The sequence below is a fragment of the Aspergillus vadensis genome (genome assembly GCF_003184925.1).
Source record: "Aspergillus vadensis CBS 113365 unplaced genomic scaffold BO88scaffold_12, whole genome shotgun sequence".
Classification (NCBI taxonomy): Eukaryota; Fungi; Ascomycota; class Eurotiomycetes; order Eurotiales; family Aspergillaceae; genus Aspergillus; species Aspergillus vadensis.
The window spans coordinates 440,371-459,910 of NW_020292050.1; the positions used below are offsets into that span (position 1 = coordinate 440,371).

The 19,540-nt window shown below is 50.9% G+C and overlaps 4 protein-coding genes across 4 annotated transcripts; all 4 read left to right on the forward strand.

The window, feature by feature from the left end:
• Positions 1-355: 355 nt before the first annotated feature.
• On the forward strand, positions 356-1,642 carry BO88DRAFT_425788 (vacuolar protein sorting-associated protein 62; the record flags this gene model as incomplete). Its single annotated transcript, XM_025708859.1, has 5 exons — positions 356-485; positions 538-868; positions 924-980; positions 1,033-1,194; positions 1,285-1,642. 5 exons carry the CDS (start codon positions 356-358, stop codon positions 1,640-1,642), a joined length of 1,038 nt encoding a protein of 345 aa, XP_025562627.1.
• Positions 1,643-4,494: 2,852 nt separating this feature from the next.
• On the forward strand, positions 4,495-10,927 carry anxc4 (annexin ANXC4; the record flags this gene model as incomplete). Its single annotated transcript, XM_025708860.1, has 6 exons — positions 4,495-5,027; positions 5,087-6,191; positions 7,467-7,643; positions 8,130-8,201; positions 8,239-10,554; positions 10,613-10,927. The coding sequence occupies 6 exons, from the start codon at positions 4,495-4,497 to the stop codon at positions 10,925-10,927; spliced, it is 4,518 nt and encodes a 1,505-aa protein (XP_025562628.1).
• Positions 10,928-11,997: 1,070 nt separating this feature from the next.
• On the forward strand, positions 11,998-14,576 carry BO88DRAFT_405186 (uncharacterized protein). Its single transcript, XM_025706809.1, has 3 exons — positions 11,998-12,343; positions 12,417-12,581; positions 12,658-14,576. Exons 1-3 carry the CDS (start codon positions 12,260-12,262, stop codon positions 14,269-14,271), a joined length of 1,863 nt encoding a protein of 620 aa, XP_025562629.1. The 5' UTR covers positions 11,998-12,259; the 3' UTR covers positions 14,272-14,576.
• Positions 14,577-17,033: 2,457 nt separating this feature from the next.
• On the forward strand, positions 17,034-19,508 carry gta1 (glutaminase GtaA; the record flags this gene model as incomplete). Its single annotated transcript, XM_025703077.1, has 8 exons — positions 17,034-17,227; positions 17,293-17,585; positions 17,660-18,102; positions 18,153-18,736; positions 18,789-18,991; positions 19,042-19,185; positions 19,239-19,374; positions 19,430-19,508. The coding sequence occupies 8 exons, from the start codon at positions 17,034-17,036 to the stop codon at positions 19,506-19,508; spliced, it is 2,076 nt and encodes a 691-aa protein (XP_025562630.1).
• Between the last annotated feature and the right edge of the window lie 32 nt (positions 19,509-19,540).

Below are 19,540 nucleotides of genomic sequence, written 5' to 3' on the forward strand. Positions count from 1 at the left end.
GCTGAGGAAAAAGCAATGATTTGCCTTCTTCTGGCCCATCACCTGCCACAAACCCCGGACTAGCCTTACCAGTGAGGGTGGAACAGAATGCCCAGCAATGACCCTCGACATGGAAGTGTCAGAAGGTCAGATAGACATTGGCTTGCAGTTTGTACCACACCGTGTGGTAGGTCTCATACTCTCTACACCTGATATGCACCTCTGCAATATAACCTCGCTAATACGCTGCTGGCTACAGTTCGGGGACAACCCTGCTGCGCATAATCTGCACTTGCGCCTTCAATAGTGGAAACAGCTCTCTCTACAGTTGGTTACACTTCTTGACAGAGAAATCAATGACAGTCAACCTGTCAACATGTGGACCTTTCTAGTGCAGTTCTTCTCCACTGTGCTGCAGTTTCGCCTATCAATGACCAAGCCCAACGAGACAATCGTGGCCTATAATCTGACATCAACCGCTTTACCATGCTATGTAATGGACTATGGTAAGCACGTTCTAGGATATCTACTAACGCCACTGTTCTAATTCATATCTAGCACCGCTCGTCTGGCTATATAGCAAGGAAACATACATGCCTTCGGATATCGGACAACAGCTTGTGCACACGACACCAATGGTGAATTATACTGCAATTAAAGGAGCACCATCACCGCTAACACTCAATAACCTCGCGGGACTCAACAAGTTGGGAAACACCAGCGTCTACCTAACCTCAATAGAGGGCATCGATGCTACTCCAGAGCCAGCATGGTTTCGTGGAATGAGGCCAGATAAAAACGGAAAGACGAATGGAGCTGTCTCCTCGACAATAATCACTCGTGATCATGGAAATGGGACAGTAGATGCGTTTTACTTCTACTTCTATGCGTAAGTGATCCCTAGTACTGAGAGCGAGCTACAACCCATGCTGAAAATATGAAAGGTACAATATGGGAAACACAGTATTGGGAATGCAGTTTGGAGACCACGTCGGTGACTGGTGCGCAATACCTCTAAATCTCTCTACATCTATTCCCAACTGATAACCATAGGGAGCACAACATGATTCGCTTTGATAACGGACTCCCACAAGCAATCTGGTACAGCCAGCATGCCGGAGGTGAAGCCTTCACCTACGACGCAACCGAGAAGCAGGGCAAAAGACCGATCGCATACTCCGCAAATGGCTCCCATGCCGTATATGCAGTACCTGGGTACGTATGAACCGCCTCTAGAGCATTATAATATCGACTTTCACCAGAAATCAACTACAACTACATATGATAACCTAATGAAATACATAGCACCCACGACCACGCCATCCCACACCTCAACCTCCCCTTCGGCTTCGTCATGGACTACACAGACAGAGGAACCCTATGGGATCCCATCGCAAACGCATACGCATATAGCTTCGACGCAGCCAGCCAGTCGTTCCAGCCCTATGACCGCAGATATCCAGTCAACTGGCTAGAGTTCAATGGACAGTGGGGAGACGACGCATTGCCGGGGGGACCGGAGCTCTTTGGACAAGCCAAATACAGTGCGGGCCCGAACGGGCCTAAATTCAAACACCTTGTCAGGTCGACTGTTTGTCCGGATAGTCCTTGCGTCGTGCTGCCATTTCGTATTTGGGATGATGAGGATGGTGTGATGATGTAGAGAGGGTGGTAGTTATATTTTTTTATGTTTCCCTTTATTTTTCTTGTTTATACATACCATTATGTTGATTGGATACAGTGCAGGGTAGAATGGCATAAACCGTTGAGAACGGGGAGGGGGACGATCAGAGGACAGCGAGAGGGGAGTGGATATATGTGGAGATCGGAATACAGGACGGAGTACTTTGTAAGACAGGGTATGCATTACTGTGTGGGATTGTGGATTAGATTGTTATGTGTGTGTGTGTGCGAGTGTGTGTGTGTTTCCAAGTCAGCCTCCTGGGAGATTGATCATCTGATGTTATGATTACGGCTGCTTTCTGCTGCATCCAGTCCAGATTCACATTCCCACTGCAGGGCAAGAGGGAGAATTACTGACTAGATAGAACGCAAATTTGGGACTCAAGTCAGCTAGTCTGTATTACCGAAGCTTATGGTAGAATGGCCTAGGTATGTTCTTCCATCAGGTATTCACTGTAGGCCATGCTTACTTCCTCGTTCTTGGGTTTGGCTGTTCCTGATAGGGAGTGGTCCGACAGCAACCCTTAATAACTCAGGGGCTGACCGGCACGAGCAGGCGGATGAGCACGGGAACATTGGCAAATTTGGGAGGGAGTAAGCTGATTGCTGGGCTGCCACTGATCGTTTAATAACAGGTATTATTATTACCCGACCACGTAAGGTTTTGTGACTATACTGGATTGGGGTGTTGCCTCCCCGCACTAAGAAAAGGGGCGGTTTTGTGTGTGTCTGTCTTGTCTGTTTTGCTGTCAAGAGGTATCGGGAAGGACCGAAATGCCGAACTGTTCCTGTCGCCCCTGTTTTAGAAGGATACTTACTAAATCTCTATGTGAGTGATCATCTATTGTATTTTAAAGCAGTCGGACAAAGTCTGATCGGCATGCTGGGACAGGAGATATGATCGCAGAGTGACGACAGTAGGAATGGATGCATGCCATATGCAACCAGAATCTGGTGGTGGACTCAAGGGATGGGATGACAGTCGATAGCACGGAGTACCCACGTGTGGATGGAGTTTTGATCACCGCCTGATCCAGCATGAGAATGTATCCAATCCGTGTCTATCGGCTAGACACTACTGAATTGGTTCCGGTCTAACTTCTAGACCACCGAGTAGTTATCTAACTACCCCAATTCTGGCTGACTCCGTTAAGGTCCAAGGAAGTAGTTAACTAGTTACTGCACGAGCGTTGAGATATGGGTGTTGGGGAAGATCATTCATTATTCAGGCAGTTGTGGCTCCCTCCTCCATCTGGACGTTCTCCGTCGGTACAGTGGATTTTGATCGGCCTTTTCCTTTCCAGACTGCCATTGGTATTCTCCGTAAGGTGTTAGCATTCCAACCGAAACAAAGCAGACAAGAGATATGATGCAGATATCATTCCAAATAAGCTGACCTCGCCCCCCCTATGACCCCCCCAATTATACCAACGCACACGGTGTCGTACTGCATTGGAGAGACGTGGACTGAAGTCGCTAAACGGGCTGCCCCTCCAGTGTGCGAGCCAAACTTTCCAGCTTAGCCGTCCGGCCCTAGACCAAGTCGGGAGTTAGAAGCAACCTAAGTAGCAACCTAATACATTCGGAGAGCGTGCTGAGTGGGGGAGAATAGGAAAGGTCGAGCTCCCCTGCTGGCTGCCGTTTTGCCCCTGAATTTCATCCAGCTCCAAAAAAGCTTCCCGAGCTGCTTCTCCGCCTGAACGAGACGACGAGGTGCAGCGACAAAAGAAATTATAGAAGAAAAGAAAAAAAGAATAAGAAAAAACAACATTCGCCTCAAAAAAAGAAAAACATAAAAGATAAAAAAAGACAACAACAACAACATCAACAAAAGGGTATCGGAGAACTCAGCAAGGTCTGAGACTCCCAACGAACAGTGACAGGAAAGTGAGAGGTCAAGTCAATTGGGTCTTTTTGTTTGCGCAACGAGTCGGTTCGGTGACAGGAAAGCATTGCCTGTTCTCCGTTCTCACTGGTCGATCATCATCTGCCCTCCAGCGCCGTCATCCTTTTTGTGCCGTTTCTTTCTGTTCCCACCCTCTTCATCCTTCTCTTCTTCTGATATTATTTGATCTTATCGCAATTGTATGCGCCGCCTTAGTCGGACGCTGTGAGCAGGCTTCTCCTCAACTCTCCCTGGTAGGATCGTGAGTCAACAAGGACAGACAGACTTAAACCCCCGTTTGTTCTTTCCATTAAAGCCCCGCTACTTCTCTACAGGCGACGTGGGTTAAGATCGACAATCGCTTGCTGGGCTTGTGCATGTCGATTCTGTGATTACTGAAAAGCTGTGTCGTTTTTAATTGCATCTTTGGTCACCGACACTCTTAACTTTGGTCGAATATTTATTCTCTGGCTTGATCGAGGATCGATTCACTCGTCGAGGCAGTTGTGCTACACTGGACAAAAAGGAGGAGGAACACGCGACTGGTTCCAGAATAAGCGTGTAAGTTTGGTACGTTGATCATACAACCCGAAATAATATTATGATCTTTCAACAATCCCGCAAGACCGCACAATCATTAGCTCAGTCTTGATGGAGTCAAGTTCCGATTGTTGTTCATGAGTTGGGACTGACTTCGTTTGTCTTTCGGGCTAGGGTGATTTAAATCAATTGAACCTGTTCTGGGCCTTCCTATTCAAGATCGAACCCAAGAAGAATCCGGGTACACTAAACTAACTGATCCTCTGGGACGAAAAAGAAGAGTTGCGTCTATATCTGAGACACGATTCATTCCCTGCGTCCCCACTTTTCTTTGGCAAATCCCCCCAATTTGTGTTACAGCCAGTGAGTGATAAGGGTAGGGAAGAGCCCGCCCATAATAAAAACCAATGGCAACCGCTTCACCAGCACCCCGGACCCCGGGTCGGACTCAGCCTTCCGCAGAAGTCCCTCCTGTCGTCACGGACACCAAAGACCAACGCCGAACATCTTCTTTGGGTTTTCTTCGTCGCTCCAAGTCTATTGAAATTCTAGGCGAAAGACGCTCGTCCGGAAGCAAGAACGGAAAGAAGATGCCGAAGGCTCAGACGGCGGAAGAAGAAGCTCGCCGCCAGCGCGAGTCAATGATGTATCAACAACCCCCGCGTCTACCTGATCTCTCGCCGGCCCCAGTTCTTGAGACCTTTGGCGGCGATGAGCGCCGGGACACTGTTACTGCACTTGCAAGCCAGCCCGACTCAGCTCAGCAGCAAGCTGTGCCCCGCAGTACGATAAGCACGCCAGTTGCCCCAGAGCCGAGCGACGCCTATGCACGAGCAGAGAGCATGACACACCGTGGACGCTATAGCTACGCAAGCAGTGCCGTTAGTACCGTCAACAATCCGCGTCGGCTGCGTCGGCGCAAGGATCCCACCCCGTACAAGTAAGTCGCATTGTTTACAGTCATTCGCTCGATGGGGTCAAATGCTCACGTGCTTCTAGTGTCCTTGTTGTCGGCGCAAGCAACTCGGGCAAGACCTCGTTTCTCAATTTCCTCAAGAAATCCTTGGAATTGCCGCCGCATAAGCACCCCTCCCGTTTGCCAGAGGAAATCGCATACCAGGCTCGCCAATCCCCCGCCAATGAGGGCTACGTTTCCCACTATCTGGAGACAGAGATCGACGGCGAACGAGTCGGTCTGACCCTCTGGGACTCTCAAGGTCTGGAGAAGAACATTGTTGACATCCAGCTACGAGGGGTGACTGGGTTCCTGGAAAGTAAGTTCGAGGAAACGCTAAGTGAGGAAATGAAGGTTGTTCGGTCACCTGGAGCTCGCGACACCCATATCCATTGCACCTTTTTGATCCTGGATCCAGTCCGCTTGGATCAGAATATAGCGGCTGCAGAGCGGGCTGCGCAGGGAACCCCAAGGGCAACTGATACACCTGTCATTGGTGTTCTCGACGAGCGTCTTGATGTTCAGGTCCTGCGAACCATAGTGGGCAAGACCACCGTTGTTCCGGTTATCAGCAAGGCCGATACAATCACCACTGCCCACATGGCTTACCTCAGGAAGGCTGTCTGGGATAGCTTGAAGAAAGCCAATATTGACCCGCTGGAGATCCTTTCTTTGGACGACCAGGAAGAGTACACATCTTCTGAGAGCGATGATGAGGACGAGGAGGCGCAAGGTCAAGATACCGAACAGGATGCGGAGGCCAGCGCTGCGAACGAGGAAGGTGCAGAGGCCCGGTCTCCACGTTCGCCCTCCCAGCGCAGCCAGGACACGCGCAAGTCTTCCGGTTCCCAAGCCGTCGTTCAGCATATTCCTTTCACCATCTTGTCTCCTGATCCACATTCGCTAAGGGCTGGCGACGAGCCTGTTGGGCGCAAGTTTGCCTGGGGGTTCGCTGACCCGTACAACGCCGAGCACTGTGATTTCCTCAAGCTGAAAGAGGCCGTATTCAACGAATGGCGCTCTGACCTTCGCGAAGCGAGCCGTGTGGTCTGGTATGAGAGGTGGAGAACCAGCCGCTTGAACCGTAATGTTGCTGTGGCCAGCGCTGCACCCCAGAAGAAGCTGTATGCGGGGAGAACTGGTCCGGATGTGCGCCGGTTCCGCTAATGACTTGCAGCCGGTCATCATTCAATACCCCTTCAGCATATCATATCTTGTTTCGCGAACCTTCTCTTCTTTCTGTTCGTGTGGACTAATTTCGACCCTTCTTGTTACCTGCTGCTCGCGGTCGCGACCGTGTACCGTCCTGGACCCGGAGGGATACTGTGTAGTTTTTGACTAATGACGTTAATGCCGACTTGTCTCATTGACTGCCCAAACCCTCTTGCGGAGAAATGTTGGGAACCTTGGCCAGAAGTGCCATTAATATGGAAAGAAAAGATACCCCTTATCTGCCTTGAATGGGCCCCGGAACTCATGAGCGAAGCGTCTCAGCATGTTGTGTTTTACTTATTCCGAAGTCGTCTGACTTGGACATTGTATTTTTCTGTTTCCCATTTGCCTTCGAGCATAGTTGAGAGAGACACCCAATTTCCTATGTATTTGCGCAATTTTACTGAATTGAGTGACTTTTTCTTTTCTTCTTTCTGATGAACTATCGCGAGATTCTGCTTCCATTCCTACGTGCCTGTGATATCAAACTTGGTGTTTTAGTGTCTCCACATCTGCACAAGCCCGATCTTGTGTGCCCAACACAGCATCTGGCTGAGTTGGTCAAGTTACTCTTTTTCTTTTATGCCTTCTCTCCCGCGCTTTAACCTTCTGACCGTTGTTTAAATCTTATCTTCCATCTTCATGTATTCTCCCATATTCTCTTCGGCCATTTGGCATGATTAGAAAGAGCCACTATTCAGCCTTTGATATCCTTCGGTCCTTGTCGCTGGGCCATGCTTCGTGTCCCAGACATCCCATTTTCGTCCATTTGCCAGGAATCCCGTCTGATGCTGTTGTAGACGTTGAACCAGCTCTTATTTGTCAACGGAGTCGCCGCTTGCCTTATGCACTGCTCAGCTTTATCAGTATGAACTGTTCCGTCGATCAATCATCTACCTATGAAGGAAGAACAGATCATCTATTCCCAGCTTAGTCGGAGCCCGGAAGGCCAGTCCTCCCGTAGTCCGGAAGCATCAAGAATGATTGCCTGATTTTCCGATGGTCAGTCATCTGAATGAATCACCAGTAGATTTAGAACCGGTGGACAGCGCCGGCCAGCTAATTCAGCGCCATGCCAGGATGCTGCACCTTCGACGACTTTCCTGCAGGCTAAAGATGGCGGGATCGGCCAAGCTGAGTACGAGACGACCAATGACGCTTCGTTGCGCGAGGGGTTCGTCCAGCTGCCGGCGGAGAGTATACGAGCGCTAGAGCGACGTAAAGAGGGGCGGTTTGACTCACGGTCTGGCCGGCAGGAATGTGGATTCTGGACCCCAAGCTTTCTCGGCCGTCATTCGTGAGACCAGTGGATATCTGTCGCACATTAATATCGCGCCCAGTGGGCCGGCGTTGCGCTCGCAAGGCTGCAGAGGACTAATACTGTACAGTGTACTTACACAGAACAGTGTGCGGCTCCTTCCAGAGGGCGTTGGTTGCCTCGAATGAAGGATTGGAATGGGAAAGTACAGTAGCGAATCTTTCAGTTGAGGATTAATTCACAGATGCCCGGCACACACCAATGACAAAGCTCCGTGCCCTTATCCTGCAGTCCCACTACACATAAACTGCTTGCTTGAAACCCCGACTGGGCCAATTTCCCCAGCTGAACTCTACGCGATCCCGCCGATGATCAGTTGCTGTGTCTCCCTCCCACCACACAACCACCACCTGCTGCTCTTGGCCGCTTCCTCTGACAAGCAGTGCCACTCTTCCTTCTTCACTTCTTCTTCTTCCTCTTCCTCTCTTCCTTCTGCCCGTCCTCTCTTCCTTCTTTCTTGCGCTCTTCTTTTCCGTCTCCATTCACGCTAATCAAGCTAACCTACGCTCTCAACGGTAACCTGAGAACTGTGTCCTCCGTGCAAAGCTAGTCCCTAGTCTGCACCATATCTTGGCTCCTCTTGTGTGGGCGATCGGCTGTCGCACTTGTCGCACTTACACCTACCCGTGGTGGTTCATTCCCCAGCCTTGATCCATGTCGCTCCAGGTGGACGACCCATGGTCGCGAGGCCGTTCCAAGTCCCCAAGCGGCCGTATCCGCGAGCGTTCCAAGTCTCGCGATTATCGCGATCCATCCGGCGGTGATCCCCGCAGTTATTACACCTCTGACCTCAATGATGGAAAGCTCCGCGCTCGATCACGCAGCAGAGGTGTAAGCCCTGGTGGCGCTCATCGGACTAGCTCGCGGTATGGCGCTGCTGGTCCCGATTTCCAGTCGGATGGACGGGAAGCCTACCTGCGACCCGAACACGGCCGCGATCATTATTATCAATCCGATTCGGGAGAAAGCAAAGGGACAAGGCGTGACGCTGGGCCGCGCAATTCACGCCATCGTCTATCTGTTCACTATGAAAGTGAGTCTTCGCTCGACTCGCTGAGTTCGGACGATGATGATGCGCTTGCATATGGTGATCTTCCCGGGAGCCGCGACAACAAAACATACGGAATTTCAGGTCTCAAGCGCTATATGCCTAAGCTTGGTTCTACACGTCGCAAGGATCCTGCTATGATGTCCGGGGCTCTTAATAACGATGCGGCCCACGGAAGCAGGCCGTCGCACTCTCACACCCCTTCGAGAGAAGAAATCAAAGGTAGTTTCGCCAGTCCCGAGCCTTCCCCCTACGGCGGCTATCCTGCATCATCCACAGCTCAGGCCAACTGGGCACCGGTCCCTGAGTGTGAGCGACCGGGCTTCGTGCCGCCAACTTCTCAGGCGCAAACTCCATCCATGCCCGGGGCGTTTCCGTATCCTGCAACCACTGAGCCCTCTGTACCTGCTACAACCGCAGCCGCCACTACTTCCTCCGTACGCTACGTGACTCCACAGGGCTTGCAGGAGACTTATTCATCGTTTAATGGCCGTCCGCTGTCGATGCCTGGGGGCAACGCCTACCCTCATGTGGCTTCGGCACATCAGCGCACTGCTTCGGCTGCTTCAACTGACGCGACTGTCAAGACACCCTACGCTGCCCCACCTCAGTACCAATACGCGCACATTGATCCAAATGTCAAATATGCTTCTAAGAGCGCAGCAGATAGTGCAGCCAAGCCGGTCGCATACTCAGCAACACCTCAATTCTCCACCAAAACGGGAACTACTGCGGCAAAACAGCCACAGGTTGCCGATGTCAAATATTCTGCTAACCCTCAATTCTCTAAGGTGCCTGCCACCAGCTCGGGCAATAGGATGGAGTATGTCGAAATAGCGCCTCGGACCACCACGCGTCCTCACAGTCGCTCCGTATCTTCCGTCAATAACCTCACGGTCGAGGGCCCCGACCCCACCGGCAGGCCTGCCAGTCCAATGCTGGAGCCATACAAAGGCACGTATCAGAGCATATCACCCATGCCATCGCCGATCGTCATTGCCCCCAGGCTGGACGGCGATATTTCCGACATGGAGCCTCTTGAGTATGATTCGGATGAAGAACTCAGGGTACATAGACGGAAGAAATCCAAGGATGATCGAGAGCGTACGAAGTTGACAGTCGAACGCCCAAAGCGTGAGAGCAGCCGAAAGAGGGAGAGCAGCCGCGTGCGGTACGAACACCGTGCTTCTGGGGAACTTGAGAATGTCGTGGTGAGAACCCCCAGTCGCAGCCAGAAACGCGTGTCATTCTATGATGCGGGTCCGGATGCCGCAGCGCTTCACGACGCCCTGGAACGGCCACGACATCCCGATAGAAAAGCCCTGATCCGCATACTGCCACGTTTGAGTGCAGATGAAATCATGGAACTCCGCGACGAGTTCAAAAGACATAACAAACTGCATGGGAAGGGAATCAACATCGCCAAGCTCATCAAACTTAGGGTTGGAGTCGATGCGTTTGGCAAGGCGTGCCACGCCACCGCTCTTGGTCGATGGGAATCCGAAGGCTTCTGGGCGAATTGCTTTTACCAGTTGGGCAACTCTAGGCGTGAACTCCTCATCGAATGTCTGTTTGGTCGCACTAACCGAGAGATCCGCGAGATCAAGAAGGGCTTCTCAGATTCACGATATAAAGACAGTCTGGAGAGGTGTATGAAGGCCGAGTTGAAAGGAGACAAATTCCGCACGGCGGTGCTCCTTGTCCTGGAAGAGAGCCGACAGAGCGAGCGCGACCCAATTGATATGCGCCTGGTGGACGAAGATGTGCACAACTTGTATGCCGCACTAATGACACAACATGGGGGAGAAACGCCCATGATCTACATCATTGTGCGGCGGAGTGATTCGCATTTACGAGAGGTCCTCCGTGCGTATGAAAAGAGATACGGCCACAATTTTGCCAAAGCCATGATTAGCAAGTCCCGAAACCTGGTGGTATGTTTCCGAAGGAGTTATCGTTTTCGAACATTGTCAATGAACTAACTGAGATTAGGGAGAGACTCTTGCGCATATTCTCAATGGAGCCATCAACCGGCCGATGCGCGATGCTCAGCTCCTCCACCAAGCCCTTCGCGAGTCCCGCCCGGGGAAGGACCGGTCAGACCTACTGATCTCGCGCCTCGTCCGGCTGCACTGGGAACCGCGGCACCTGGAGCGCGTGAAGGATGACTTCAAGCAGCGATACGGGCAGCGCCTGGAATCGGCCATCAAGGAAGAGGTGTTGACCAGCAGCGGCGAGAGCGACTGGGCGGAGTTTTGTATCGAGTTGGCGCGCAGTTCGAAAGTCTTGGCTACTCGGGATTACTAGATCTCTCTCACTTCCACCCACTCACTCACAGAGAGGAAAGAGAGGGGTGGTTGACGCCATTTGAAATTCAAGATCCACGATGGCTAGAGGAACAGTATGATGACATTTTGGCATGAGTGTTTCAAGTAATGATAACGACCATGATGATCAAGATAACGATGACGACGCAAATGATAACGATGCGGTGCATGTTGAATGTGCATTCGGGAGAGATTGGAGGCTAGAATGTTTACCATCCAGTATCAAGAAAATCGAAATACCTACTACTCTTCCCAGGATTGGGGGGTGAGGCGAGAGATGCGGCTGGACTGAAAGATTAGCGAATCCACCGTGGGTTCGGGGCCCAAACTGACTAGTGACCCCCTAACCACCGGCTAGAGAGTCTAGCAGCATCTCCAGAGTCCCTCAACAGGGTCAGACTTTGGTTAGCCCCGATAGATCAGGAGTTGACTCTGAATTTAGGATAGTTAGCCAATGATAATCAATGTTTTCGGTGATCCCTGAGTATTTATCTAAGACCATCATAAAGTATCTTCCTACTATTTTAGTATTTATGTATTGAATTGAGAGAATTTTATTCCTCCTGGATGGATCTGAGATCTGAAGGGGAGAGAGGCGGGACAGACAAGCCAAGCAGCGGACCCGCCGCGACCGAGCGGGAAGAAGATGAGGAATGAAGAAGACCCTGTCACACACCCTCCCTCTCCCAGACCCTTAATGACTCGGAATATAGTCCAACTCCCCTTTCTCTCTATCTGCCTAATTATCTACCTACAGAACATGGTCTGATAGGTGACTCCTTACAGGGCAAGCAGGCCTACGTAAGCAGTCCAGCCATACTCCTAATCCAGCCATGCTATTCTTGTCCACTGCGCCGAGATCAACCCAAGCCACCGGGCCTCTCTAGTGGTGGGCGCGGCATCGCAGGCAACATTAGCCGTCAGTCAGCTCTGCCCTATTGGATCGCCCGTCCCAAGATTGCGTGGGTGCGAACATGTTTAGCGCTCTCCTGACTGACGGCGAGAGTGGTGGGTGTGTTTGGACGGTGTTTGAGAGACCTATGCCGATCTTCGGGGTGCCCCAGTCGAACAACGAGACTATCTATCTGGGCCCGCGGCGTGGGTTGGGACTCTCCAATCCGTATAAGGCGCGCGTATCTGCAAATCAGCCTTCCATGATTTCCTGCGCCATGGCTGATCGGGTTTTCCTTTTTCTCTCTTCTCACCTTCCTCCTCCCCTTCCTCTTTCCTTCTCCGCCCCTGGCCTGTCCCTCCTCCGCTCGTTGGGTTTTTGCTTTGCTGGGAGGGTTCATCGTCACTCTCCGCCCGAACCATGATTTGGTGTCTGTTCGCCTTGCTCTTTTCGCAATTCACTTTTGCGCAGCGCCACGATGAGGATCTTATGTCCTTTGTGACAGTAAGTTGATCATTTCTTTTCAACCGGCTAAGTAATGCATGTGTTGCTCTCGTGCTCATGATCATCGCCTCAGCTCCCCGAAGTTCGGGCCCTGAAATGGGAAATCACTCACCATGACCGGGACCGCGCCGCACCGGGTTACTGGTTTGTTGCTCCCTACGGCATGATCGATCCGGAATCTCCGACTCGTAAGTATCTGCAGTATCAGGTCGGACCCTATATCTATGACCAAGATGGCGTAAGACTCTACCCCCTTCACCGAGTTTTTGAATTGGTTGATTCGTCAACATGACTAACTCAATCGCGGCGATCAGGTTCTCATCTGGGCCGGATCCCCAATGTTCGATAACCGAAACACCTTCGACTTCAAAGCGGTGCACAATATCGACGATAAGCCTCACTTGTCCCTGATTGCGCAACGGTCCTTTGATGAAACTGTCCCGGGAAGTGGTCTTATTTTGAGTCAGCATTATGAGGTGGAATCGGAGGTTTTCAAGCTTAACGATACCTGGGAATTCAATGTCCACGAGTTTAAAGTCATGGATGGAGGCAAAACAGCCCTGGCCTGTGTCTATCAGTCGAAAATGCTGGACATGACTGATGTGGGCCGTCCGGGGGAACAGAAGCTTTTCCTGACGGGTGGATTTGCAGAGTTGGATTTGGCTACTGGTGCACCGCTATTCGAATGGGACTCGTCTGATCACCTGGGCTTGCATGAGACCGACCGCTTTCACACCTGGGAGGAGCCTATGGGTCCATGGGGTTTCGATTCTGTGCACATGAATGCTGTCGATAAGAATGAGGCTGGCGACTACATTATCTCGATGCGCTTCACCGATACCATCTATATGATTTCCGGCGTAGATGGCCGCGTGATGTGGCGACTGGGTGGGCGCGAAACCAATTTCGTCCAGGACTTTGTCTTTTCCAAGCAGCATGATGTCAAATTCGTCTCGTCGAACGGGACACACCATATCATTTCGTTCCTGAACAACGCCTCCGACGAGATCACCACCGACGAGACCATATCCTCGGCCCTATTTGTCGAGCTGGACACGACCGCCAACCCGATGACCGCCCGGTTGATCGCACGCTACAACCGTCCTGACGGCCAGCTATCCCGACTCCGCGGCAATACCCAACTTCTCCCCAACGGCAATGTATTCGTTGGCTGGAGCCAGTCAGGCTACCAGAGCGAATTTTCTCCAGAGGGAAAAGTCTTGATGACCGCCCGGTTCGCATCGGACCGCTTCTCGACCTACCGCGCTTACAAGTACGAGTTCACCGGCCGGCCTCGCGCGCCGCCCGATCTGGTAGCATCCGTATACGGGACGACCGAGGACGACCTGACCACGATCTTCCATGTCAGCTGGAACGGTGCCACCGATATAGCCGCCTGGAACTTTTACGCCCAGGCATATGACGGCGGAGCCCCCGTGCTGATCGGCAACGTCTCCAAGACCGACTTCGAGACCATGTTTGTTGCCCACGGCTTCCTCGACTGGGTATCTGCTGCAGCTGTCGACCACCAAGGCAACGTGATGGGTACCTCGGCGGTGCATCGCACTAAGGCTCCCGATAACTGGGAGGCCGCTGGCTTTGTGGGTTCATCGAAGGCTCCTTCCCCGATTAACCCGTCGAGCATTTACAACAAGGCCCAGGCGGGCAAGGACCACTCCTCTGCTTTGTCAAACGGTGACACCAAGGACCTCCTTGCAGCGCTTTCCCAAGCGTACCAGGTTGTGCGTGGTCTTGGAAATCTGCTCATATTCATTCTGGTTGTCTCGTCCTTCGCGGGAGTTCTCTTGGGCGCATTTTGGGTCCTTCGGAGAAGGAGAATCCAGCGGTCGCAGCCGTATCGGCATGTGCCTTCGGAGGAGAGTTTTCCTATGGAGGAGACGCCGTTGCGGAATAATGCTTCTGATTAGAGATTCATGAAGCCAAAGAAAAAAGAGACTGTTTATTTTTATGTAAATGTTAGTATAGTTGTATGATTCTTGTATATAAATATGTACCTTTGCATATGCCAGTATCCACTGGTTCTTTGTTTAGTCTAGATCGTATTTGGAGTCGGATGGAGAGGCATCATCGTCAGTAGACAGCTTCTAAAGGGCAAGAAGAGAAATTTCCCATGCATGTCGATGAAATAAAGGTATGCTCTCCTAAGCCGATAATATTCTTTAGTTTCGCGAAACGCAATGAGTGAGAGCAATGGCGCGATCGGAGTTCTCGGACTATCTGTTATCTACTAACAACTTAATAGTACCTCCCTACATCATTGACTTTGTATCGTATACTTTAGTAGACAATAGAATATGCAATACATGCAGCAATGATAGAACTTAGCGAAGCTAGTTTACTCTACTTTGTAGCTTGAAACATCATTACTAGTGATGAAGTGTGCATTAGTTGTAGAATGGTTTCTGTTGATTATAGGATATTTATCTAGTAGTTTAGCTGATGAGAAACTTTAAGAGTAGATATTTACTAGCAATTTGCTAGTGTGTCTTTGCTTTTAACAGTAATTATGCTTTATTTTGTTCATGTCAGTCCGGATCAGCAGCTCTACTACATTGTTGGTGGGTCGGGGTTTGCAAATCCATGGGTCGGAGGACTTTGGCTCTGTGGAAATGAACAATCAAACAAGCAAACAACTAAGCCATTGTTGTTCCTACCCCTGACCGTAACTATCTATAGTTCACTGTTGACCGAGGTGGGAGCGGTGTCTTGGATTGTATTTTTTCCAACTTGAAGCTGTCTGCGCTTCGTGCAGGTTACCACTGATGTCTTGTCTGTGAGACACATGGTGCAGTATATACTACTAGTGTGTGCAGTATCAATGCTTCAATGCTCTGCAAGAACACCATATCATGCTGGTTCTTGATCGGGTTGCATTGACTACTTAGCAGTCAGTCGTTCATTCCCCTGTGGCAAAGATCGGGCACAAAAAAAGAACAGTTGAAAATAGAACAGCAGCAAAAAGCAAAGTGGACTGGACTGGACTTATTGTTGCCTGGTACCTGCATTGGCGAGATGACGGATCATTTCTTCGGTGGAACACGATCTGGGATCTTGAGCAGGGAATAATCTTACTGATCGTAGAATAGTCCAGTGAGTTAGCTGATGAGGGAGGAAGACACGGCGAGAACTCCGCATCGGTCAGGCTGCCGCCATCCGATCCCCGGAGAGGTCAAGGCGTCCATCTCCAAATCTCTCTCTCTCATCTCCACATCTTCACCAGCCATGGTCGATGCTCAGTGGTCGAGCGCAGTCACACTGCAGCCATGCGCACTTCTTCCCTGCACCTCCCTCTCTGACTGGTGGACTTCATGGTTCCTGGACGCAGGGGAATGAGGGGGAAACCCCGAGGTATCGATTTTCTCACATGATGCTATCACAAATGTCGGTCACACTGACGGGGCTCCAGTTTATTCTGCTTGTCCACCCGCTGTACTGTAGGTTTTCGAGTCCACTCCGATGCTGGCCGCTTGGCTTTACTTTCCTCCCCTTGCTGGGAAATGTCGTGGGACTTGCGATCGATATGAGCAGTATTTGGCTTGGTTGGGATAACCGGTCTGGCGGTGACTGATCGACTCCGGGGGTTGACTTTCGATGGCCACGATACTATATATGATTTACCCTCCGAATGCAGCAATTCAGAGTTCTGCAGGAGTCACCGTAAGAACTCTTATTCGGTGGGAGGATCGATTGGCACCAACGCCATGTTGTCTCCTGCCGTTTTTAGACGGCCTCCTTTTCACATGGAGGATGTGTGTCTTTTCCATCAAAGTTGTTTGTCAGTTGTTTCACTCGCTTGCCGGCCGCATCCACTTCATTCTCCGCCGCCATAAGTTCGGTGAAAAGCCATGTCACCTGTTTCCTCGGTTAATCTATCGTTAATGCTCGCGCGGAACTCATGATATTGTCACTCGGTCATGTCCGCTTTCAGTAAGTAGTCATATGCAATATCGTGCCGCTTGCAAAGACCATGGGGCCTGGTTTGACATTGTTTAGTTCATTTGCGCTCCTTCGGGCTCCAGTCCATGGGCTCACCTGGATTTTAGACCAAGTATATTGCTCGAGCTAGTGGCGTCTTGCTTTAACCCATTGGTTCTCTTCTTGGCTAAGTTATTTGCTTTTGGCCCGAGGCTGTCCTGCAAGCCCAGCGTTGTGTATGGGAAATGGCTCCGCGAGACCACATACCTTAATCAAAGTCTTCTTGGTAAGATTTGATCACACTCAGCCACGCCCCCATACCGGCCCCCCCTTTCTTCCATGAATAACCTCTTTGCTTTTCTCGGACATATGGATGCGGACCGCATGGGTCCTGTCCACTCGGAGACTGACAGGTCAGACGACGCTGGGGGGAGGTAATTTCTTATCGCGCAGTTCCGTGCCGTCTTCGAGAACTTGGGGATGTTTTGTTTTTGACTAGAATCTCCTGACGATCAGGGTTGTTGCTTTTGATTCAAATATGCCCCCATTCCCTCTTTTCTTGTCGGAATGCTGAGTCGATTGTCTACGCCCTGAAACTGTGCCTGACATTCCAGTCCCCATTCCAGGAGTTACCTATCTCATTCTGCGGAACCTTAAGTGTTTTGACATTGCCTTTCCTGTGGGGAATAACAAAAGAAGTACTGCTATAAAGGACTATGTGTGCCTGTTGATTGTCTTGCAGTCAAATTTTACAATGTATCAGTTCTTCATAGGTTTATTGGTTACGGTGCTGGCCGCTTCGGCCAGGGCTACCTCTAGTTTCTCGCCTGCCCGGCCGCCTGCGATACCGCTGGCTGTCAAGTCGCCATACTTGAGCACTTGGCTGTCTGCAGGGAGTGATGGAGGTAATGGTGGGTATCTTGCGGGTGAATGGCCGATTTTCTGGTCGTAAGTACTCATACTGATGGTGTTTGATCTGGAGTGAAATAAGCTAAATGATATTGCTGGAATAGTGGCCAGGTCACTGGCTGGGCTGGTATGATTCGTGTTGATGGCAGTGCTTACACCTGGATGGGAATCCCTGGACCGGACACTGTGACACAAACCTCCTATGAGTACACATCTACGAAAAGTATTTTCACCATGAACGTCGCCGACAAGGTGGAGATGAATATTACATTCCTTTCGCCAATTACACCGAATGATTACAAACGGCAGTCGCTCGTTTTCTCCTATGTCGATGTGCAAGTCGAGTCTCTCGATGGCGAGGCCCACGATGTGCAGCTGTACGCAGATATTTCGGCGGGTGAGTACTTGCCCTACGGGCCGGAGATACTTTTGCGTAGCAACGGGTGGGCTGTGTCTAACCTATCTATATAGAATGGGTGTCGGGAGACCGAACCACGACCGCAACATGGGATTATGGTACCACCGATAACGGTGTCGCCTATCACAAAGTCAGCCGCCAAACCCAGCTCGCTTTTTCTGAGATCAGTAACCAGGGAGAATGGGGAGACTGGTACTGGGCCACAGACAACAGTGAAAGCTTGACCTATCAGTCTGGTGGAGCTGTTGATGTACGTGCAGCATTTGCTGCGAACGGCACGCTAGGCGACTCGCAGGACTCTGACTACCGTGCCATTTCTACCGACTGGCCTATTTTTGCATTTGCTCATGACCTTGGATCTGTCGACTCCGCAGCTTCAGTTCTATACTCTATCGGCCTTGCCCAGACCGACGCAATTCAGTACGAAGGAAGTAGCAGTGGTTCCACTATTCTACCTTCACTGTGGACCAGTTATTTCAGCACGGGCCCAGAAGCTGTAAGTCCCACGAGACAAGGTTGCTAGGACTATACTAATGCCGCTTTCAGCTGGACTTCTTCCATAATGACTATGCGACATCCTCTTCGCTCTCGTCCGATCTTGATACTCAAGTAGCCCAGGATTCCATTGCCGCAGCTGGACAGGACTACCTGACGATCACTTCTCTCACGGTCCGTCAAGCTTTTGGCGCGACCCAACTGTGCGGAACCTCGGACAACACCTACCTGTTCATGAAAGAAATCTCGTCGGATGGAAACGTGAACACTGTCGACGTCATTTTCCCGGCACATCCCATCTTCTTATACACAAACCCTGAGCTTCTCAATCTCTTGTTGAAGCCACTTTTCGAAATTCAGGAGTCTGGCAACTACCCCAACGCATACGCCATGCATGATGTAGGAAGCCACTATCCTAACGCTACTGGTCATCCAAAGGGCGATGATGAGGCAATGCCACTGGAAGAATGTGGCAACATGGTCATCATGGCCTTGGCATATGCGCAGAAGGCGAGCGACACAGATTACCTGTCTCAGCATTATACCTTGCTCAACCAGTGGACGGCGTACCTTGTGGAGGATGCAATCTACCCTGCCAACCAAATCTCGACGGATGACTTTGCAGGTAGCTTAGCGTATGTGCAGAACCCCGCTTCATGTGAAATTGGATGCTAATATCAGGTATAGAAACCAGACCAACTTGGCCTTGAAGGGCATCATCGGTATCGAAGCCATGGCTGTCATTAGCAACGAGACTGATCACTCTGCTAATGGGGCCAACTACACTGCCATTGCTCACAACTATATCGACCGATGGCAGATTCTGGGTATCGCGCACGATGCCAACCCTCCTCATGCGACGCTTGCTTATGGCTCCAACAACACCCACGGTATGTTCCACCTCAATAATGCCAGACTACGTACACTGACAGTTCACTAGGTCTCCTGTACAACCTTTATGCCGATAAGGAGCTGGGCCTGAACTTGGTCCCGCAATCCGTATACGACATGCAGAGCACCTTCTACCCCACTGTCCAGCTAGAGTACGGAGTGCCGCTCGACACTAGACACAATTACACAAAGGGTAAGCTTGACACAGTTCTACCATGGTGTTCACTTATTGACATGTTCTACTAGCCGACTGGGAAATGTTCACTGCGGCCATCGCATCAACCAGCACTCGAGACATGTTCACGCAACTTCTATCGAAATGGATCAACGACACGCCCACAAACTACGCAATGACTGATCTCTACGATGCAGTTGGCGGAGGGTAAGCAACAGCCAGAAAACACTTCGACTTCAATCAGCTGACTTGTTAATAATAGATACCCATCCAACGTCTTCATCGACCGCCCCGTCGTGGGCGGCGCTTTTGCCTTGCTCCTCCTCAACCAAGGCAACTAAACCACTTCTCTCGTTTCATTTCGACCCATCAT

What these genes read in the sequence shown, in the direction of transcription:
- BO88DRAFT_405186 (XM_025706809.1), top strand. Translation starts at nt 12,260, where the DNA reads ATGATTTGGTGTCTGTTCGCCTTGCTCTTTTCGCAATTCACTTTTGCG. An exon ending in ATCTTATGTCCTTTGTGACA is followed by an intron (nt 12,344 to 12,416) that starts GTAAGTTGATCA and finishes TCATCGCCTCAG; the next exon opens with CTCCCCGAAGTTCGGGCCCT. An exon ending in ATATCTATGACCAAGATGGC is followed by an intron (nt 12,582 to 12,657) that starts GTAAGACTCTAC and finishes CGCGGCGATCAG; the next exon opens with GTTCTCATCTGGGCCGGATC.